General features: G+C 40.4%; 1 protein-coding gene across 7 annotated transcripts in view; it reads left to right on the top strand.

Annotated features, from left to right (window-relative positions):
* Positions 1 to 248: 248 nt before the first annotated feature.
* SLC25A26 (solute carrier family 25 member 26) overlaps positions 249 to 23,518 on the top strand; it is a 137,674-nt gene continuing 114,404 nt past the window's right edge. For 3 of the 7 annotated variants that reach the window (XR_012485000.1, XR_012485001.1, XM_074284153.1), the window contains exons 1-3: positions 264 to 434; positions 9,148 to 9,304; positions 12,366 to 12,475. Coding sequence is in view for 5 of the 7 variants with exons in the window: in XM_074284153.1 (XP_074140254.1) it covers positions 390 to 434; positions 9,148 to 9,304; positions 12,366 to 12,475 (312 nt within the window). In the remaining 2 variants the exon portion in view is untranslated. Of the gene's footprint in view, positions 435 to 9,147; positions 9,305 to 12,111; positions 12,194 to 12,365; positions 12,476 to 23,518 lie in introns of those variants that run through there. The other 4 variants (XM_074284150.1, XM_074284151.1, XM_074284155.1 and 1 more) reach the window with 4 other exon arrangements.

The raw sequence follows: 23,518 nt of genomic DNA, 5'->3' as shown, positions 1-23,518 counted from the left end.
AAAATAGGAAACAGCGTTTAGTGAGTGCGGTTTTGGGGTGATCGTGACTCCAGATTAATCGGATCCAGGATTTAGAGCGGAGAGAGGAGCTCCCCAGCCTCTTCGGGCGCTATCCAGGGAGAGCAGGGATGCAAAGGCTTGAAAGTAGGCGGGAGGGGGAAGGGCGGGGCCTACTTAAATCTCGCGAGAATTGTCAAAATCACAGCGATCTTTAGCCCTCCCTTCGCACGTGGAATTGTTATGATAGTGACGTCATGAGACCCGGAAGTCTGCCGGTGGGAAAGGTCATTAAAATGGCGGCGCCCAGGTGGCCAGTGAAAGGCGTGGCGTCACGTTGATCTCGGGCTCGCACTCTCTCGGGTGTGACTGAGGCGTCTCGGGCTGAAGCGATGGCCTTTCCCGGGGAGCAGCCGGGCTTCGGCGCGTCCCTCCTGGTGAGTTCGAGCCCACAGCCCTTAGCTTCCGAGCCCGCCTCCTCCTCTCTCAGCCGCTAGCTTCCGGCGCTCAGCGCCCCTCCTCCTCCGACCTTGTCGGGCAGACCCTCAGCTCTCCCTGCTTCCCCTCCCCGACGGCCAGTGCCGGCCGGGCCGCCAGTGAGCACGGCCGGACTTCCCGTTTTACGTGTGGGGAAACCGAGGCACGGGCCGGGTAACGGAGTCCCCCGCGAGGTTCATAGCTGTCCGAGCAGAAGCGACTCCCCCTGAGCAGGCTCAGAGCCGGCCCGGGGGCGGCGGTTCCGTCATTCCCAGTGGTGACCCTGGGATGGTGCTGGTCGTTCCCTTCGTCAGCTCGTTTTAGGGGGAAATGGAGGCCGGCAGCAGGAAGTGCCTTGTCCACCTCGGGCCCCGGCACTAACCGCGGGGCAGCTCATTTAGCTCTGCTAGGACCGATGAGGAGACCGGCGCCAGGAAGGAGGGGCCCGGCAAGGGCACTCGGCCGTGGGGACCCAGGCCCTTTAACTGAGAGGGAGGGGGGGAGGGGAGGCTAGGGCCCGCACCCCCTTCCCAAAGGCAGCGAATCTGGAGGGAAAACCGAACCGGGTGAGGTCAGCGGCCGCAGCGGGGGGTAGCAGCTCGGGCCTGCAGCCGATGCCCCTCACCCCGTCCCGCAGCTGTGCCCCGCTCCAGTGGGTCACCCAGGCTGCGGCTGCCGGACGTCACGTCCCAGGGCTGGGGGAGGGTGGCAAGGACGCGCATGGAGAGCACTTGGGTTCAGCCTTTCCTGGGTCTTCTGGCACGGAGGAGGGAAAGGGAGGAGGAGCCCCGCTGTCTCTCCTGTAACCTCCGGGCTAATTACCCCGCGCCCAGGCGGGAAGCCCCAGAGCGGCTGCCCTTGCAGACAGAGCGGGCCCCAGGTGGGGCGCCCCGCGGCCCGGCCCCATGGCCTCCAAGGCCTTGAGTGGTCCAGCCTCGGGAGCCGGAGGCCGGGCCTTCGAGGCCTTCTTCCCTGCTAGGGCAGGCTTCTCCTGGGAGCAGGGGCCGAGCTGAGGAAAACCTGCGTTCAAATGTGCCACTGGACAAAGCCTCGTAACCCCGGCCGGCCTCAGTTTCCTCAGGTGGAAAATGGGGATAATAGTAACCATTTCCCAGTTTTCTTGTCAAGATCAAACAAGATTTGTAAAGCACTTAGACCAGTGCCCGACACATAGTGGGCACTTAATGAATCCTTCCTTCCTTTCCCTTCCCCCCCTCTCTCCCTTCTTTTCTTCCCCCTCTTTTCTCTCTTCTATCTTACCTCCCGCGCTTCCTTCCTCTCTCTTCCTCTACACCAAGGAAACCCTCCCTTCCCAGGCGAGATTCAAGTCTGCCTGCTGTGTAAAACCTCCTAGTTTCCTCTGCAGCTCCTCTCGTGCCTTCCTTGCCGGAGGCCTTCCTTCTCCCCGGAAACTCTCCTCCCAGGCCGCCTTTTGTGTGTGTGTTCCTCTTCTGTTCCTCTTCTCCCCTTGGCTCTCAGCTGCCTGACGGGAAGGTTCATTCCGTGCCTGACCTAGTGGCTGATACATGCATTTTGTTTGGTTAAAGATTTATCCCTGAGCCTGGGGGAGGCCTAAGGAGGAAAGTTTGGGGAGAATTTCCTCCTGGAGGTGGGTGGAGGGGGCCTTCCAGGCCTTGTTAGGGAGCAGACCGGAGCAGTCCGAGGCCGTGAAGGGTGGAGGGCAGGGCCGGGAGGTGAGGCGGCAGGGCCGGGAGGTGAGGCGGCAGGGCCGGGAGGTGAGGCGGCAGGGCCGGGAGGTGAGGCGGCAGGGCCGGGAGGTGAGGCGGCAGGGCCGGGAGGGGGCGCGTAGTCAGGCCTCGAATGGCGAGCAAGGTAATTTGAACTTTGCTCAGTAGACAGTGGAGAGCCGTGGGAAAGTTTTAGCCCGAGTCATGAGGGGACCTCAGTGTGTGAGAGAGGTTCTGGAGGAAGCCGAGGGAGCAGCAGGCTGATGAAGAGGGCCGGCCTGAGGGGGGGAGGGCAAAGGGCGGACCGTGGAACCTCCATGAGCTCTTGGGAAGAGCCGGATACTGGGAGGGCTGGAGACTGGGTGGGAGAGAAGCCCGAGGAGGAGCCACGTGGGGGCACATGATCAGCCAGGCTTCTGGACTTTTCCATCCAGCCCCTGGCTCTCTCTACACAAGCTCCGTCCTGAACCCCCAGGGTTGTTTTTAGCACTTCTCACACCTTACCCCCAAAACTTTATTTACTTTTCTAATTTTTGCTTTTACATTTATGAAGGGGAGGGGAAGGAATAAGCATTTCTTAAGCACCACTATCATCTGATCTGTGCAGAATTATCTCCTGTAAGGAAACTGAGGCAGGAAGACGTCCAGTAAGTGTCTGGGGCCATATTTGAACCCTGACTCGAGGTGCAGCTCTTCCCTGCCTGGTGAAGTGAAAGCCCTCTTAGAGAAGAGCTATTTCCATCTTTCTATCGATAGTCCTCGTATAGTGCCTAGCACATAGTAGGTACTTAATAAACTGTTGTCGAATTAGATTATTGCAGTCTAAATGGCTGATCGGTGATTTAGTTTTCATCTGTCACATGTGATAAAAAAAAGAGTGTGGTGTTTCATGCTTTCCCCTGACATCTAAATTTCCATTTCTTACCTTGCTAATTTATGTTCTCTTGCTTGGCATTCAGTAGCTGTACAACTTAAAACTACAGTAAAACTTTTGCAACATCCTATTTGCTAATAAACTCTAGAGGAAAACTCACTCTTAGTTTTTCTTTTTAAAATTTAAAATGATACGTATTAATTACTATTAATATTTGTCACTGTTCACATGGTAAAATATAACTGGAGATAATTGGATTGAAGGTAGAAAGATCCATATTAAGCATGTGTTTAAATCTGAAGCCAAAGACAGATGATTTTTAAATGATTTCTTCCTTATTTCTTCCTCTTGCCTTTCATAGCACTGATAACTGGTTATTAAAATTGTTATTTGGGCGGCCGTGTCTATGGCCTCATCCCTGTGATGCAGCTCACGGTGTAAGCCCTTCCGTATGTCTGCCCATGATTTCCCAAGAAGCACTTCTTTGGAGCTCTTTCCCTTGTGCTGAAATCCTTCTTCTTAATCACTGACTTTTAGAGTTGGAAGCCATCTAGATAGCCCTTGGGCCCAATCCCTGTCAGGCAGTAGTTCCTTCTATAATATATTTAACATCATTCAGGTTATCCAGCTTCTTCCTGAAGACCCCGAGTTGGGGAACCATCCGGCTCCCGAGGCAGCCCATTGCAGTTTATGACGAATCTTTTAGCTTTTAAACATTCTGTGAGTACCAGTGCAGCTGCTCAGCCACCCTTGTTCTTCTGCTAGGCCATTAATAAAGACTTTTTGATTCATTGACTGCTCTGTATTTTTTCCCTGATTATACATTTCCTCAGTCCTATCTTTTATATGATTTTTTGTTCTATTTATTCAGAAAATGGTACAGCCTGTTGCTGACCTTCATATCACAGGTATACCTTATATTACTCTCTGCAATTTAAAGCCATATAGCATTCCTAAAATAATACTGAGATTTTAAAAGTATCCTTTATGGGTGTTTTAAAAATACTGCTCACTTCCCCAAATCCAATCCAGTTTCCTTTCTCTGTCATCTTCACTTTGGGGCCCAACTCATCAGCTATGTGCAGTTCTAAGCCCAATTGTTTGCATTGATAGACTGACTCATTGAATTGCCGGCTACTTGTTATAGTTTGAACCAGAGACACTTTTCATCCATTTTGTTGTCCTCTATAGATCATAAGACTTTAGGAGCATTGTTTGGGCTCCTGTGTGGGGAAAGCATTGGAGGGGGAAGAGGCCGGCCCACCAGCAGAGAGGCTGTTGTACTGACTGGTCTGAGGAGAAGGTGATGAAGGCTTGAAGAATGTGGTAGCCAGTGAGATGGAGAGAAAGGAAAGGAGGTTTTGAAGAATGAATCAAGAATCAAGATTGGATAGGGATGGGGCAGGGGAGAAGAAGAATTGAGGATAATTCTGTGGTTGCAGAGCTGGAGAGCCATTAGGAGGGGGGTTCCCTAGGCAGAAGTGAGGAATTTGGGAGGAAATAGAAAGGACATTGACTAGGAGTCTCCCATGGAATGTCCATTTGGTGACTTGGGAAAGAGGAGGGTTGGACCTCTGATGCTGGAAGTCATCTGCGTGGAAATAATCTTGGAAGTGGTGGATGTGGAAGATAGAGGAAAGAGGATAGAGAGAAAGAAAAGAGCCCATGTGGTAAAGAAGCTGTGTCTGAGGGTCAGCCAGTAGGAGAAGAATCAAGGGGCAGCTTCCTGACAGGGAGGAGAGCCTCCAGAGGAAGGGAGTGTCAGACATTGCAAACAGAGAAGGAGAGGACAGAATCCACCAGTGAAATCTGAGGTTTTACGTAGCTAAACAAAGCAACTGACCTTGGGCAGCCTGCAGATCCCAGGCTCCCATCACAAACTTCAGGATAAAAGCAGGGGTTGGCAGATTCTTGGGGTGGCTGCAGGAGCCCTGGGGGGGGTGATTCTGTGCTCCTGGGAAAAGGAGCATCACCCCCAGACACCTTCCCCAGCTTGTCCAGGCCTGGCCCACCCGTGAGCATTTTCTGCCCTAGCAAAGTGACCATTCTTTCTGAATTAGCATCGGCCTGGATTAGCTGGTGCCAGATCTGACCAGGAGGTCAGAGAGGGAAAGGACTGAATCCAGTCTCGGATAAAAGAGCTCGGAGGTGTGTTCATTTGCCTGCTTGACTTAGGCACTGCCATGTTATTTTTCGCTCATTATAAAGCAAGCATTCAGCCTTCCTTTTCTTACTTTTTCTGGTTATTATTGTGCCAGCTTTTCCTCTTGAGCAAAAGAAAAGGTTTTGTGGGTACAATCCTACCGTGTGTCAGCTTTTTAATGTAAAAAGGTGCTAATTAGACACATAAGAGTGTCACAACTGTTCTAATTTGAGAATTGAAGTCTATATGGAGTTCTGTCTGTTGAAGGCCGAGTTGTCATCTAGCTGTTCCCATGTCTAGTTGCTGTCCCTACACAGTCACTCTGGTGTTTAGCAACTTCACTTAGTCAGTGGGGTACTATAAATCTGAAAGTAATTATTTGCCTGAGAGCCTCTATGCTAATTAATTGTCCATGAACAAAGCAAACTCTTTAGAGGAAATATGATTTTCTGGGATTTGACATATAAATGTCATAAATGTTATATAAATGTTTGACATGATTTTTACAATTCACTTTATATAAACATCAGTTATCATTTTGGCTTGCTATTTTAAATGAAAAATTTATGTATTTCACCCAACTATTTGAGCCATTTTAAAAAAAAGTATGAGATATTGATTTCTTGGTTTTAGATATAAATTCCACAACTATATTACTGCATGTGAATTTTCCCAAACCCCTCCTGCAGCACCACTGATGGGGTAAGAGCTCCCCAGAGACTTCTTATCTCCAATTCAGAGCTGGGGGGGAGGGGAAGGGAGATGATGTGGTAAATAGAGAGGTATTCTTGCTGTCCTGCAGCATCTAAACTAGCTGACTTCTCTAGCTTCATGAATTTAAATGACATTTATATTATAGAAGTTTGAAATCCACAGAAGCAATTAGTAACTTTTGATTCATGTTTTACCAGATAGCTAGATTAAATCTGATCAATTTTATGCTGAGAAGATAAGAATTCTGATGAAAGGAGAGTTAGAAAAATCAATGCATGCAAAGTAGCCAAATAGATTAAAGGAGTAATTAACTTATTGATTAAAACTTTAGAAATAGATAGCGAACACCTCTCTGAACCCTCTTCTAAGATTAAAGAGAAAATTAGAATTAAGTGCTGCATTTTTTTTTAAAGGCTCCCAGCCATGCAAGCTTGCTTTTGTTTTGTTTTTTTTTTTCCCCCCTCTACTTGCTAGTTTATTGGTATTAAAAGCAGATATCTTTATTTTGTGGGAAAATTAAGAAATAGAATACATTTGATGATTTGATTTTTTTTTTTTTTCTATACAGTCAATGAGGGTACTTTCAGAAGAGAAGAATTAGGAAATAGTTACTTTTAACTACTTTCAGACATTTTCTGTCAAGTTTTTCTGTGACCAAAAAAGGCCAGTCTAGTACAGAAATTATACGTTGACATCCTCAATGGCTCCTCCTTGTCGGCTACTGTGGTCTGCATTAAAGATAGAGGTGGTCTCTTCTCTGACATGATGGTGGTTCGGGGAGTTTTGTCTGAGGACAAGAGGTTTTTGCCTTGGTTTCTTGTTGTTTCCAGCCCATCAGTGCACTCTCCTGGTGTGACCTGAGCATTCACTTAGGCTGGCACTCCAGTGATTTCTCATCAGAGAAGAACCCCTTGCCCAGTGGTCCCTTGGGTAATCTGTCACATGTGAGTGACTTCCAAACCAGGAGAAGGAGGAGGACCACTGAGGGACCCATCTTTGCTAAGATGAGGCCCTGTTGTTTCTCTAGGATGGGCAAGTCTGTTGAGTGCTCACCTGGTTATTATATCCTCACTACAACCTCAGAAGGTATTTCAATTAGCAACTCCAAGTGTTCCTAACTTCCTTTTACCGATGAGGGAAATGGAGTCTCTGAGAGGTCAGGTGGTTAACTCCAGAGCTCAGAGTTGATGTGTGATAGTGACCTGATGCCAGCCTTCTCCTGATACCAAATTCAGCCCTCTTTCCCTTCCACCCTCTGGTCTCGGCTGTAATTCTTATTAACATGTTTGACAAATCTGACTTGAGAGCTTCCTGTCTAGAAACTGTCTTCGCCAGATCCATTGTTTGAAATGTCATCACCTGATACAACTTGATTTTTTTTGTGTGTCTCTCTTCAAAGTGACGTCTGGAATTTTTCACCGGCACGCCCACCATTTTGTTCATCCAACTCTTAAGTTATTTTCTAGTTTGACTGTGTGATGATGTGGTCTGAAGATCTGAGCTTTTTCTATTTAGTCTAAGTGTGATTATACAGAACTCTTTGATTTAATTAATGTTGCATGTGTATTTTTAATAGAGCATTAGGAAACACCAAAAGATGGAAGGTTTGCACCAGTATTTTTCAAAGCATGATCTGTACTCTGAAATGGAGTGTTTTCAACCATACTTTGAAACTAAGAAACATTGATATCTCTGGTGAAACATATTAAAACACATATGTATTAATATAAAAGTATTGCTGCATTAATGTTATTCATCAGGGCCAAACTCCTCATCATGTATTTAGTCTTGTTTGCCATTTTCTTCTGCTCTTGCTGCCATTGGGGTGCCAGGAGTACCAGAAGTATGCTTCCCATTTCTTCTTGGCTAAGAGTCACAGAGTCACCAGGAATTTGAAGCCTTGGCAATCCAGCTGCTGCAAGTGTCTAAGCATACCCATGTTGGGAGAGCTATGAGGTGTGAGGATTTGTCCTCCCATAAGGCTTGAGCCTTTTAAGTAGATCCTGAAATTCAGTTTTAGAAAGGGTGGGAACTTCCTGACTGGAGGGAGGGAGGGAGGCTGCTGCTAAAGTGTCGAACATTTATATACTCTTCCATCCCCAAAAGTACAGGCAGATAGGGCTGGGGCTGTGACGGACTCCAGCTGTTTCACTTCTGCAATCTACCCATCCTCATCCATTCTGATATTGAACACCCATTGGTACTTAGTCTTTGTAAAGTGGTTCTAGAATTTCCAGACTTTTTCTTAGAAATTATTGAGGTCTCCAAAGAGCTTTTGTTTATGAGAGTTATATTGATCAATACTTATTATATTAGAAATTAAAATAGATTTTAAGAAGTTATTTCATTTAAAAACAACAATAATAAACCCATTGTATATTGAATTAAATAACATTTTTACGACAAATAACAGTATCTGCCAAAACAAAGCAAACAATTAGAGGAGTGAGGAGAAGGGATAAACATTTCTATAGTTCTTACTTATTGCCAAGCATTGGGTTAAGTGCTTTACAGATTTCTTATTTGATTTGAAGAGCAACCTCGGTTTACATATTTTTGCAAGTCTCTTTAATGTCTGACTTAATAGAAGACAGCTGGATTTTCATATCTGCTTCCATATTCAGTCTCTTACAATATATTGCCTTGATTAGAGCATATTAAGAAAATCCAGCTTCACAGATATGTAATTGGAAAAGAGAGGAGCATTTTAAAAGGCAAATAATATTTTAGAATTATGCTGAATATAGTTTTGCCCTCGTAGATCTCCTAAAAGGCCTTGGCAATGCCAGCTGCTTCAAGTGTCCAAACACACCCACATTTGGGAAAGCTATGAGGTGTGAGGCTTTGCCTCCAGGGCACACTTTGGAGAACCTGTGGGTTAGAGGTTGGTGAATATGGAACATAGACTCAGCTTTCCATGTTTATTTATGACATAGAGGAAGAAATGGTTCTTCAGGTTGTTCTGTCTTTTGGGGGGGGACTTCTATAAGAACTGGAGAATATAAGGAGAAATGTTGGCTCCTAGCATCTTTAGATAAATTGTAGCCATGTGTTGTCACTGAAGAATACCTAAACATTTGTCCTGGAAATGGTTTTTCAAGCACAAAAAGAAAGTGTTAAAAACAAACAAAAAAAGTGTCAACCATTGCAAAGTTTAGACTGATCTTGCATCCTCTCCTCTACCCTTGCATCCTCAAATCTACTTATAGCTTATTTTTTTTTTTTTTACCATTTTTTTTTCTTTTGTCTTTAAGGCTGGAGGGGTAGCAGGTGTCTCTGTTGACTTGATATTATTTCCTTTGGATACCATAAAAACTAGACTCCAGAGTCCCCAAGGATTTACTAAGGCTGGTGGTTTCCGAGGAATCTACGCTGGTGTTCCTTCTGCGGCTATTGGATCCTTTCCTAATGGTAAAAGTTACATTGGCATTCAGGCTGCTTTAAGCCTGAGATAATGGAATTTGTTTTCAGAGTGGCGGGTGGTCTGGCCCCATATACGATAACCTATCAGAGTAATTTGTTGTATGGGTTGGCTCTTTACTCACCACCTCATTATTTTTGAATCAGTCAGTGCCATAGATTTTGAAGCATTATTTTTGTAATGCAAGAAATATGAATGATGCTGTGTGTGTGTGTGTGTGTGTGTGTGTGTGTGTATGTGTGTGTGTGTGTATTTTTGAATTCCATAGAGAACTTCAGTCTTTATTATGTTCTGAGGATCAAATGACATATGGATTAGAACTTATTTAGTATAGTGCCTGGTACATAGTGGGTGCTATGTAAATGTTAGCTATTTTTATTGTTAGTATTATTATTATTATATTGACCACCATTTTTTATTCCTTACTATACAGTGGGGGAACTCAAGAGGCATTAAAGCCTTCAGTGTTAAATTCAGTGATCACAATTAAATTGGCTTGGAGGTGCTACAACCATTTTCCTGCAAACTTTTTCCCCGGATAATCTTTATAGTATCTTGATTTCATCTTGGGTAGAAAATCTCTATGTGTTGTTTTGTGTAGTCTTTAAGCTCTGATCAATATCACCTATTTCATTCCAGCCACTTGTTAATAATACCACTTTTCCAACTTTTAATTGCTTAGTGATCTTTCCAGAGGTATCAAAAACTTAGGCCAGATTCTCAAGTGTTATTTGATGCTCTCCCCTTTTGCTTTAATACGTTCAGATTAATTTCATGTTTTTAATATCTAGCTGTAGATATTAGATTATTTAAAGATTTTATTATTTTATAGCTGACTATTTAAAGATATACAATTAAATGATGGAAATTCTTTAGAAGTTTAAAGAGGGATTTCTTTTGTGATTGACCAGATAATTTTCTGTATCAGTCATGATTTAGGTAGTGTTGTCAAAAGACCTATTCTCTTCTCACTGTGGTTGTACAGAGATCTATGAAAAGGTCAAATAAATGCATGTGTATTTATGTATAAATATATATACACAAACAAATATATAAATAGATATTTTAATAATTTTAATTTATATTATGGTAACAATAGGTATAACCAATGTAAACAAAACTTGTTTGGGGCCTTCAGAGAATGTGTGTGTGTGTGTGTGTGTGTGTGTGTGTGTGTGTGTGTTTGTAGTCTTAATGATATAGCTTTATATAAGGCTTCCTCAATAAAGGGGGGTGGGGAACTAAGCATCTTCTTTTCTCAGCATAACTTTTGAATGCTATAAGCAGTTTCCCTGGAACTCACATCATGACACATTTACCTGGTGCTTTTCTGCAGAGGTATTGGATGAATCCCTGCCTTCCAAAAGGCTTTGATTTAGTAGGGGGAGCTCTTGTGAAATTTTAGAGCTATGAGAGACCTTGGAGGCATCCAGGAAAAACCCTTGTATTTTTCTGATTAGTAAACTGTGACTCCCAGATATAGGTGTCTTGCCCACGGCCATTCAGGCTTCCATTTCCCATAGCTTGAAATCCCTTCATAAATCCTTGTTCTACTCCATTCATTGGCTTTATTTTTTGAAGTTCTGAAAGGACCACTTGGGGAGTTCCTAGAAGATACTCCTTAAATTGCCCTCAAAATAAGTCTCTTGGGTATGTAGAAAGTTGTTTTAAAAAAATAAAGAATACTTAAGAACTTGTCAGTGTTTTGTCATCTCCCTCTGTTTTACCAAAAAAAAAAATGTGTCACATTTCACCCAGAGAGAATTAAAAGTTAGACTGTGTAGGGTTCAGGGTGTGAAGAAGGTAGAATGGGAGCATTAATATCTGGGAAACCATTTGAATTTGGATTTGTATAGGATTTGTCACTGAGCTTAACGTCTTAGTAGTAGATTTGGGTCTTCCTTGCAGTATGTGGCCTCTAGAAAAGCATCATTAACTATTTCCAGGCTCAGGTACCATTTAGAAATGAGAATTCTGTGATTCTTTTTTCGTGATTGAAATTGATCAGCATCTCATGTTGACAGTATAGACATCTATCTCCCAGAGCTCTCTGGGGCCAGAGTTGTAAGAGAGGATAGCTTGTCCTAGATTTTCCGTTTCAAGGTCAGTTGGATAATTTTTTTCCCCACAGTTTAAACTCAACTTTTAACTTATAAAAATAGCTAGAATTAATTTGAAAAATCAGCACTCTAACACTTGACAGTAGATTTTATTCTTAATTAAGACAGATGATTTCTTCTTTGGGATTTCTGCATTATCAGCAAATCTTTTTTTTTAAATACTCAGAATAATAGGTCAAATTATTGAAGGAAAGAGGCTTTAAGGTTGTCTCGATTCCTTCAAGGTTCAGTTGGATGTTCAAAGCAGGTTGGGCCCAATTCCCAGCTGAGTTTACTTGGAAAGTCCTAGCTCTTGGGCAGATCACTTTATTCTCTTGCCTTGGATTCTCCGTCCCCAAAATAAGGGTGCTGGATGAAAGAATCTAACACCTGTATACCATCACTCTTTTAATTAGCTAAGTTTTTATCCTTAGTCACTGAGTTTTCACATAGCTCCAAATTTTATAGTGCACTGGGGAAAGAGAATGAAAAAAGAATAAGCATTTCTGTAATATTGTTTACTTTGTTTTAGACATTATGCTAAGTACTTTTTTACAAAGCTTCTGAGGTATTATTTGAACTCATGTTTTCCTAATAATAACAATACTCCTCGTAATAGCTAATATTTATGTAACTCCTACTGTGCGCCACACACTGTTCTAAATGCTTATAGATATTTTGTCTGATCTTCAAAACAGCTCCAGGAGGTGTGTGATATTATTTTACAATTGAAGAAACTGAGGCAAACAGATGAAATGGCTAGCCCAGGTCACACAGCTAGTAAGTGTCTGAGGTGGGATTTGAACTCAGGTCTTTGACTCCAGATTCAGGGCTCTGTACATAGTATTTGGGTTGCTAATGGCAGGTACACATTGTTTTATTTCTTGATGATGGGAATAAATGCAGAACTTGGCATTGACATGTGTGGTCACTGGGCTGTTTTGCTTTTCAGCTGCTGCGTTTTTTATCACCTACGAGTATACCAAATTTTTATTGAGAAGTGACTCCTCATCATACTTGGTCCCAGTTACTCATATGTTGGCTGCCTCTGCTGGAGAAGTAGTAAGTATCCCATCCCCCTGGGTCAGGGCTCCCTGGGCAGGGAAGGCTTGAGAAACATCTCCACCCAGTAGAAGTCACCACCGAGTGCTTAGTGAGTGGCTCGCCAGGTTCTAAGGAAGGTAGGAGCATCCGGGTTACAGAACTCACCTGGAAGTGCTCTGAGCCTTTCCTACCTAACTAGGATTATGCATTTTTTTTTTTGCCTTAGACTTTGGGGTACAAAATGGCAGATTACTCACAGTGCAAGAGTGTTAAAGGTTGTTATGGAAATGATCAGTGGAGTTGACAGTACCAGAGGGATGAGATGCCATGAGTGAGAGACAGATGGAAAGACAGCTCGGTACAGTGCACTGGAAATCAGAGGAGCTGGGTTCAGATCCTGCCCCTTACATTGTTGTATGGTCTTGGCAAGTCTGCTCTCCTCGGTTTCTTTGCTTATAAAGTTGAAAGTTTGGATTGAATAATTTCTAGGTTCCATGGTCTCTTTAGAAAATAAGTGGGAAATTAGCAAAGAGAGTAGCCTGCCTGAAAGGAATGTTGAAAATAGATATACAATTTGGTATAACAGCTTTCTTAGTTTTACGATAAGAAAGGTCACCAAGGAGGGCAGGGAATGGCTGAGAAGAAGTTTTGAGGGGATCTCATTTTTATTTTTGGGTTTTTTTTAAATTATTTTATTTTTATAACTAAATTATTGTATAAATTGCTTTTTTTCTTTCTTCACTTTCCCCTTGGCCCTAGAAGTGGCCACCATTAGATAGAAATGTGTGTACGTGTGTACATATACATACATACATATACATACACACCTGTGTGTAAAATTATTCTGTACATACTTCTATTTTTCAGTTTTTTCCTATGCAAATAACTTCTTCATTCCTCTTTTATAGTTATATATGGATATTTGTAATATTCAAAATAACTGTTTAAAGTTGTTTTTGAAACAATATTGCTGTTACTGAATACAGTGTTCTCTTGATTCTGCTCACTTTCCTCTTCATCATTTTGTGCAAGTCTTTCCATGTTTTTCTCAGATCACTGAACTCATAATTTCTTATAGCCCAGTAGTACTCCATCACAATCATATCCCAAAACTTGTTCAGCTGTTCCCCAAGTGATAAGCATCTCTGAAATGTCCAGTTCTTTGCCATCACAAAGAGAGCTGCCATACACATTTTGGAACATATAGGTTACTTATTTAAACAAAACATATCGCAAGAAATATAGTGCAAAGCTGTTGTTAGGTGATGTTTTAGATGAAAAAATGCCAGAACATGAAACCTTTAGAAGGAAGGGAGAAGCTGGCCAGAGAAACAGCTTGATCCCTGCCTATCCCCTTCATTTTTGTTTCCACTCTGGTGGTCCCGAGGATACAAGGCACAAGTGGAACTTTTCCCACTCTGGGGAATCATACATTTTGCTGGGGCTGCAACTGGTGTACAAAGCAAGCAACAAGTAATTAGGAGAGGAAGAGCATACTAAGGACCGCGGGGCAAAGGGAAGCTCACATCTTCCACCAGGCCTCTCACCCAGTAGGCATCAGGTGCTTGCCGAGCTGGCTTGAGTTCTACCTCAAAGGAAGATAATGCTTCCCAGAGGGAGAGGCAGGTGCCTGTGTTTTCCAGGTACAGGGTTCATGGCCCTGGGGGAGACAAAAAGGTGGCAAATGGAAAGCTTGCAGGAGGTGCAAGGAGAGGAGTTTGTGTGATGGAGAGTAGTAAGAATTAAGGCTGGAAATGTAGGTTGGAACTGAATTGTGGGCTTTAAATGACCAGGCAGAAGAAATTATTTGCTCATGAAGGTAGTGTGGAGCTGCTAAAGGCTTTGGAGTAGAGTCTGGTGACAAGAGTAAGTCTATGCTAAATGAAGGTGGCTGCCTGCCTTGGGTACACAGGTGAGATTAGACTAGCTGACAAAGGAGGCTGAGATCTAGCAGAAAGTCTTTGAGACATTTCAGCATTTCATCTATTTTTTACATTTCTTGGAAATATAAAATTTTATAGCTTCATTACCATAAAATAGAATTTTTGATTGAAGAAATCACCTCTAGAGTTATTTGAGAGAAATGTCTAAATAAATTTACCTCAGAGACATTAAATATGTCTTTTGCCATGGTGTTTGTGAGAAAACTTCTTCCTCTTGACATCAGTTATAAGATAACTTTGCAAAAGCCCAAGTTGGCTTGTCACAGAACTGTGGAATTTCCAAAATAAATTATCTTCATAGTGACTTAAGGAGTAAAAGTGAAAAAAAAAAAAATTAGGTTTTTAGAGTAGCAAACAACAAAATACATCATTGGCAAAGAGATGTTTTTCTACAAGGAGCTGCCAAAAATAATAACTTGCATATTCAAGCAATTCTGCTAATTGGTTAGTCAAGTAATGCCATAATTTTTCTACATGTAAACATTTTAACCCCTAAATTATAATTTGCAAACGCATTCAAATTCAATTTAAAAGCAATTTTTGCTTTACCTTTTATTTGATTATCTTAGGATTTTGTTCTGTTTATGTTTTTTTCTTGCAATTAGTTGTTCACTGAACTTGTTTTGGCGGGGGGAGAGGATATGGGGTACATATTAAAATAATGTAAATTTTGTGTTTTTAACATGTTATGGTTTTAATATTCGGTTTTTGAAATTTCTGTCCTAGCAGACTTTTTTCTATTTCTTGAGAATTCAGAATTCATGTTGCATTGCCTCCTTTTAAGTGAACTGTCATAAACTGACTGTTTTTTGAATGTTTGGTTAAAGCTCATCTCAGTGTGTTGGGCAAAAAGCAAGTTTTTTTTTTTTTTCCATTTCCCCCTGCTATTTACTACAGTGATCATCCTCCCTGAAAGCTAGTTTGTCACATTGAAGGAAAGGCTTTCTTGCGTTCATAAACCTCTGTCCCTGAGGACTTGCCAGGAAATTCAGAGTGACATGCTGAGGGAGGGCATGTGGCAGCTCTTTAACTTCTCATGTCAAATGAGATGTGCGTGCATTTTGGTTACAGGAGAAATGCTACCTCTTTCTTCTCTAACTGATGTATTTCCCTATGAACCTTTATAACATAATCTTGAGGGAGTTTGTGTATATGCTAAATATATGGAGACTGGGGCCAGTGGTGGGGAAAGGGTCAAAACCTGGGATTATTTAGCTTTAGGAAAAATTTATCCCTGCTCTGTTGCCTAGGACTGCCATAAGGCCCGAATTAAGATTAAAGATAGGGAAACAGATATTCTCCTGGACCTGCTATTCAGTGTTTCTTTGGTATCAAGAAAAATTAAAGCAGGCAAAGTTAGTGATGGCAGTAATTTTAGATTCCATTTATTCAACCTCTGGTACATCCTATTTCATTTAAAATGAGCTGAAACATTTTATAAACTCAAGAAATTTAGATTGATTTCAGTTCTGAAATCCTTGAACCACCAGGGTTTTTCCTCCCAAATCTCCTTGCAAGTACTTTAGGTCAAATGTGATGAAAAAAACTCAGTACCATGTAGCTGGAAATATGTACAAAGAAATGGATTGGGTTTTGCCCAATAACTGTCATTATTTGCTTTTGTGTTTTCTTCCTACATGTGTTGCTTCTATGTGTGTACATGTTGAATAAATAAGTTCAGGAAGCGTTAGTTACTACATTGTTTTAATTCTGGCTTTAGGACCATCAATTTTGTGTTCTAGTTTTATAAGAATATGAATACCAATCAGAAAAGCAGAAAAGGCTTAATTTTTTTTTTTGTAAGATAAATTAAGAATTTTCATGGGGAAAATATAATAAAATAAAAGCAAATATATTCATAATTCTTGACTGTACCAGTAGCACAAAAGCCAGGTAAATGACAGAAAAATAACTCATGTACAAAATGCTGTCAAAAACATGACTTGTGATGGAATGACAATGATGCTAAGGTGCTGCCTTAGAAACTGTGATTTGTGGTGGTTGTTGTTATTGACCCTACCTGTAGTTACTTTGTGGCACAAGCTGAAGCCTATGAAGGAAAAGTCCTAGAAAGAGAAAAAAATAGGGACAAAATAATAACCATTCCCTATGGCAATTGCTTGGATTAAAACTTAATGAGTAATCAATAAAGCTATAATTACAGCAGTCTACCTTATGTTTGTAATTTGGAATACAGTAAAATCGATCAAATAAGATTTAATATGTGACAACGGCCAAAAAAAAAAAGGGAAAAAAAAAGATCTAGTTTGTGCCATTTTTATGAGGTTTGCTATACCAAATCTCTAAATCCCCACCTCAATTATTTTACAGCTCAGTTTTAGTCACACACACACACACACACACACACACACACAAAAGCTTGTGGAAAGTATAATTAGATCAGAAGTGTTGGGGCACACTTGCTGTGACTCTGTAAATGGCTGATACATTCTGGGCTTTTGGGGGGATTTCTTTTTTTATAAGGTACAAAGACATATCTTACACCAGTGGTCCTCACACTTTTTAAATAGGGGGCCAGTTCACTGTCCCTCAGACTGAGGGCTGGATTGTAGTAAAAACAAAAGCTCACACTCTGTCTCTGCCCCTCAGCCCATTTGCCATAACCCGGTGGGCCTCATAAACGTCCTCAGCAGGTTGTGTGTGGCCCGTGGGCTGCAATTTGAGAACCTTTGTCTTATACCTTTACTGTAGACTACTTTTCAGTGATAAGATAACACACTGGTACTAGAGCGTTGCCAGATAACCTCAAAATGATTGACTCTCATTCTCTCCACATGGTGTAGCATTGGATTTTGGGTAATTGTGATTTGTTGTCATCTCTGTCCTGAGCCCAAGAAGATGAGTGTGTAGCATACCATATAGATAACAGAAATTAAAAAAAAAAATTAGTAGAAAATTCTCACATTAGAAATGGATGGTTCAACAAGATCAGAATGAGAAAATAATTTTTAAAAATTATAAATGGTGCTGAATTTGTGAAAGAATAAAGTTAATTGTTTTAAAGCAGTTCATACAATCAAATAAAGTCTTTCTTGTATACAAACTTCTTTTCTGGATAACTTGATTCCAAGGACTTTGAGTGATTCTGTTACTATTGTACAACATGGAACAGAAAGTCATGAATATTATATTTATCTCTTGTTAACATTTCTTCTGCCATTGGCATTACTCTCCACAGACATTCCTTAGGAATTTTCAAAAAGCATGCAGTACCATAAGGTTTCAGCTAATTGAGCTATATATCTAAAAGATAGTTATCTGTAACACTTTTTTCCCTCTGATATTCAGCTTTATTTATATGTAACTAGTAGCTATATCTTATGTTTTATATCATTTTTAGATTTGTAAAATTAAGCTGCATACTGTTTTCCTCCTAAAAATAATGGCTTAAATTTGGGGCATTAAATCACTTTCTAATCTGTTGGTATTCACATATAAGCTCCAGGCCATGGGAAATTTGGTGAGGAGGAAGAGAAGGGAGGGGAAATGGTAGTAAGTAATGATGAAGATGAAGATGGAGATGGAGAAGGAGAAGAAAAGGAGGAAGAGGATGATGGTGGTGGTGGTGAGTGTAAGAGATGATGCTAATTCTGATGCTGGCTGACATCTTATAGTTTACTTTCAGATTTGTAAAAACCCCCAGATTTGTAAAAATCCTCAACATCATGTCATTTGGTCTTTATGTAAAGCTACATGTTATCGAAAACATACATATGTGTGTGTGTGTATGCATACACACACACACACATAACTGAAATCAATTTGTGAGGCTCTTGGGTAGGGTTCAAAGTGAACTCACTTTATACCGAGTTCCTCTTTATGGCACAGTCTTAATTGGGAAATTCTTATTCCCAATCTGAATACATTTACCAAAGTGAGCAGTAGAAGTATCATAGTATTAATATCACTATTTGCATCTTAAAATACCAAGTTTTCTCTTGCTTATCATTGGCCTTAATAAGAATCAGTGACCAAAATAATCTGGGGAAGACTGACCAATGTAGACATGTTTTAAAATTAATCATGCTAAGCTTTGAAATATTTATAAATTAATCCAGGTTAGCTCTGATCTGCAGAGTGATAGTATTTTGCCAAGTCCTTATTCGGAAATATAATTGAGCTGTGGGCAAAAGGTTGTTGAGAAAATGAGATTGCTGCCATTAGGACCTACTGTAGAACACAGAGCAGTGTAGTTAGATCAGACGGAAATTCAAATTAAAACTGCAGCTGGAAATTGCTTGTAAATAAAGATGAATGAAGGCAGAAGTCTACAGACACTGCCAAGAAATTCATCATACAATTAGAAGCTGAAACAGTAAATTAGGAACCGTCAAGCACCTAACCACCCACATGCAAGCACTTTTTATACAACCTGAACACCCATATATTGGAAAGTGGAGTTGTACCTTATTTTCATCTTTTGTTTATTTTCTCATCTCTTATTGACCTGTTTTTCCTTCAGGCAATGACTTGGTAGTTTTTTTTTTCCTTAGAAATCTTCCAGAAATCCATCTACCAAAAATGGCCATAGAACCTGAGAAATGTCTTGTTTCTTGTCTCCTTTTATTCTTCCTCATCTCCACTTTCCCAGACCATTCCCTTAATTCCCTCAATTCCCTCCTGTGGCCCATACCCATTTATCTTAGCTCTTGTTGGATTTCCTCACTATGTAATGCCAGAATTAGGTTGTCCTTCAAGTGATTGGAAAGATTGGAAGCTTGATTTGTCAGGATGTAAAGAGCCTCCTCCTTTGGGGTGTGTTAAATGGTGGCCCTTCTCTGCCTGGCAGAGGGACTCTCTAGGTCCGGAAATGCATGAAATGCCCCATGTTGGAAATCCATTATGCTGTTTGTAGATTTCTCAACCACAGAATCATAGGGAAGAGTAAAGAAGGAAACAGGTTGATTGGAGAAGGGCAGAGGAAAGTCTGCCAGCAGCAGGAAGCTGAGCACAATACAGTGGCTGGTCAGACCAGCAGAAGTCCTGAGCTGCTTTGACTTGAATGGACTCTGGCTTTGAGGCCTTCTCTTAAAGTGGGCCCATTGTGACAGTCAAAAAAGTATAGGTTGAGAAGGCGCTATAAATGCCCAGTAGTCCAATATCTTCCTTTTACACAAGAGGAAACATAGACAGACAAGCAAAAGGGTTTCCCTAAGGTCACACAAGTTACTCACTCATCTGAGCTGGAATTGAGATCCATGGCTTCTGAATCCACTGTACCACATTAACACTTAAAACAGAATTTTCTTCTTTGAATGAGGAGTGTCATGAAGGGAAATAGTGTTTCCCTAAAAGAGAGCACTATTTCCCTTCATGACATAAACATCAGGTGATTGTATATGTATCTGTTTTGTTTTCTTTTAGTTTATATTTTACTTTTTAAAATTTTTATATTCCTCAGTTATATGTAACAACTTTTTTTTATTATACGTGTACATTTGTTTTTACATCTTTCCTTATGAATCATATTGAGAAAGAAAAAACAGAACAAAAGGGGAAAACCACAAGAGAGAAAAAAAGGAAGAAAAAGGGAACATAACATGTATTGATTTACATTCAATCTCCATAGTTCTGTTACTGTGTACCGTGTTTTCTTGTTTCAACTTGTTTTCACTCAGCATCAGTTCATATAAATCTCTGCAAGCCTTTCTAAAATTGTCCCGTTCATAATTTTTTATAGAACAATGATATTCCATTATTTCATATGCCATAACTTATTCAGTCATTCTCCAGTTGGTGGGCATTTGCTTGTTTTCCACTTCTTTACTCCCACAAAAAGAGGGATCACATGTATCTGCAGAAAGTGAGTTGGGTTAGTCAGAACAGTCATTCCACCACAATTCAGCTGATTTCTTTCTAACCTCCTGAAATAAGGGAATCAAAAATTTGATTGTCTACAGATAGAGACATGAATAACAGTATTAAAACTCATGTCCCAAGATTGATTATCAGGAATATAGCACATATGCCTCCACGAATTATACAGCTTAGGTAGATTTCAATATTTGTTACATTTTTAGATAAGATTGCTTTGGGGGGAAAAAATATGGACAATATATGTGAAAATAGAATGAAAAATTGAATCTTTTTTTTCCTTTTAACCACAAGATGGCAATCTTGCCACACATCTGTATCATGTAACGACTGCACACAGGTTTTGGTTTACTTTAAACATTGATTGAAAAAGTGAGAGGTTTTTTTTGTTTTTGTTTTTGTTTTTTTAACTATTATTAATTTGGAAATCTGCCCTCAAAATCAATTACATAAGGATGAATGTTGCGGAAACTTCAGAAGCAGTATACACAGATAATTGATATAGAATACTAAATGACTGAAGTAGAATACAAAAATACCTTTTCTAACATCTATTTATAGCATGCTGTTAAGACAATTGTTGTCTGTTCCTTGTGGCTTATTCTACAAAAGATAAAGCATTTTATACTCCTAATCAGATTACTTTTTTATGGAATGTACAAAATATAATTACTAAAAATGATCTTGTTGAAATCTTAGGTTCTTTTTTTTGGCCTGGATCTGTAATTAAATCTCCCTCCATCAATATAGACCAATGCCTGCCCTGCAACTTTGTTTTAGAGAGTTGTTTGGTACATTGAAAATCTTAAGTAGCCTCCCCAGTGTGTCACACTGCTGGTATGGGATTTGGAGCCAGGTCTTCAGCTCTCTATTTACTGTACCATGTTGCCAGGGAAGAAACTTTTACCCTAATGTTTTACATATATATATATATATATATATATATATATATATATATATATATATATAAATTATGTATAATATGCATATTATATAATACATGATATATATTATTACATATATATATATACTCAGATACACACACACATATCTGGATATTTATCCTTTATAATGAGAAAGGACAGGTGTCTTTGTATAGAATATGCCCATAATGAAAAAAAACCCAGAAGGAATTTAATTTCTTTTTATTTTGGGTTCTTACATAAGAGCAAGAGATCTTGGGCAAGTCACTGAATCTCTTGGTGTTTCAGGTCATTGTGACAGGATCAGCTCTCCAGAAGGATAGTTTAGAGGCAAATAGTACTTGTGTTATCACAGTGCTAGTTGCAGGGAATCCTTGGCAGATATAATTAACCTAGATTTTATCCAAGCTTTTGGCATAACCACTCCTGTATTCCTACCCCCAAAATGGGAGCTAGACAGTTGTAGAGGTAGGTGGATTAGGAGTTGGTTGAATGCTTAGATACAAAAAGTAATCATTAATAGTGTGATACTAATGTAGTAAGAGGTTCTGGAGCTGAGGTTTCCAGGGTTCTGTGCTTGGCCCTGTGATCATCATTTTTGATTATTGGTTTAGATCAGTGGTCCTCACACTTTTTAAATAGGGGGCCAGTTCACTGTCCCTCAGACTGTGGGAGGGCTGGACTATAGTAAAAACAAAAGCTCACACTCCGTCTCCATCCCTCAGCCCATTTGCCATAACCCTGCGGGCCGCATAAATGTCCTCAGCCCTCCGCATCTGGCCCGCAGGCTGTAGTTTGAGAACCCCTGGTTTAGATAAAGGCATAGATGACATAATTATTTTATTTACAGCTGAAACAAAATTAGGAGGGCAGATGGAACAGTAAAATCAGGGTCAAGAAAAATTGACTGGCTAGAATATTGTACCAAATCTAATTCAATGAAGTTGAATAGGGTTGAGTTTTTAAAAACCATCTTCCTAAGTAAATTTAAAAGTCGAGAGAATTTTGCCTGCAAAAGATTTGGAGGCTTGAGGAAACTTAATGTAAGTCAATAGTGCTAGATGTGAGCCCCAATGCCATTTTAAGCTTCTGGTTAAATCTAGAGAGCCCGCAGATGCTCAGTGCTCTAGTTAGATCCCATGGATAACACTAGGATTATTTCAATCTTTTAGGGAGGATGCTGATAAACTGGGGGGATGGCCAACAGAGAGTGACCAGTATGGTGAAGGACCTCAAGATCATGCTATCTCACTAATGGTTGAAGAAGGATGTTTGGAGCCCAGAGAAAAGAAGTTCAGAGAAGTGTTGGGGGTGACTGATTGTGGATAGACTCAATGTCTTCTGGTATTTCCAGTGTCTGAAGGATTGTCCTGGGGGAGAGGGATTAGAATAAGGGGCCATGGATAGAAGTTGCCTTGAAGTTTGATCTAGGAAAAAACTTCTCATCAGTTAATGTCATGCAAAGGTATCATGAGCAGCTATTGTGAAGGCCCCCAGCCTTTGGTGCACCTTGAGAGGGCCTCGAGTCAAGGCTGGATCACTTGTCTGCTACCCTGTAGAAGGGATGCATTTTCTTTCAGGGACAAGTTGCCAGATGTCTTTTTATTCTTCCTTTCAACCCTGGGATCCCATTGTGATTCTGATTCTTTAGGGAAATGTCATCAAAAGTATGGGATATTTTTACAAATTATTCTAAATTCTTTGGACAAAAAGATAAAGCATTCATTTACCATTTGAAATTCCCTGGAGATAAGCACATTTCATAGCAATGGGAAACTTTGTTGGCACTGCACCTCTAAGCTTGATGGTGAAGAAGCTGACAATTTCAGTTCTGTTCTCTAATTCATTTAGTGTCATCTTAGAAAGTTTGCCTTCCAGGGTTTTTCCCTGTCTTTGTAATTCTTAGTTTCTTGTGAGTTATTATCTGATTAGCAGTCTATTTTATTATTTGCCTTATCTTAAATATGCAAAGGAAAACTTGGCACATGCAATAAATCATAGTGAATTCTCCTAGTTTTTGAAAATGTTTATACTAAAATACATAAACTTCTTTGTATTATTTTTGTTATTTACCAGTATTTCAAATCTAAAATTGCATCATCTAGTAACTAGTAACTAGTAAGAGTAATCCTGACAAAAGAAAATAAAGATTGATTCCATGATAAGCAGCTGAGGATGATTATTTTTCCTCTTTAGAAAATTCTAAGTTTCTTTTATTTTTATAGAATTTAACATAGAATAAGGTCTCTGGATAGTGGTATTTTCATCAGCCCCATATGGATGCTTCCCACAGTGGAGCCCAGATCTTTTGAGGGAAGAGTGCTCTGAAGAATGCATTTATGGATAGACCTGCAGATGAC

Source organism: Sminthopsis crassicaudata, chromosome 1, assembly GCF_048593235.1.
Source record: "Sminthopsis crassicaudata isolate SCR6 chromosome 1, ASM4859323v1, whole genome shotgun sequence".
NCBI lineage: Eukaryota > Metazoa > Chordata > Mammalia > Dasyuromorphia > Dasyuridae > Sminthopsis > Sminthopsis crassicaudata.
The sequence above is the reverse complement of the archived record's forward strand: the minus strand, read 5'-3'. Positions and strand labels throughout refer to the sequence as shown.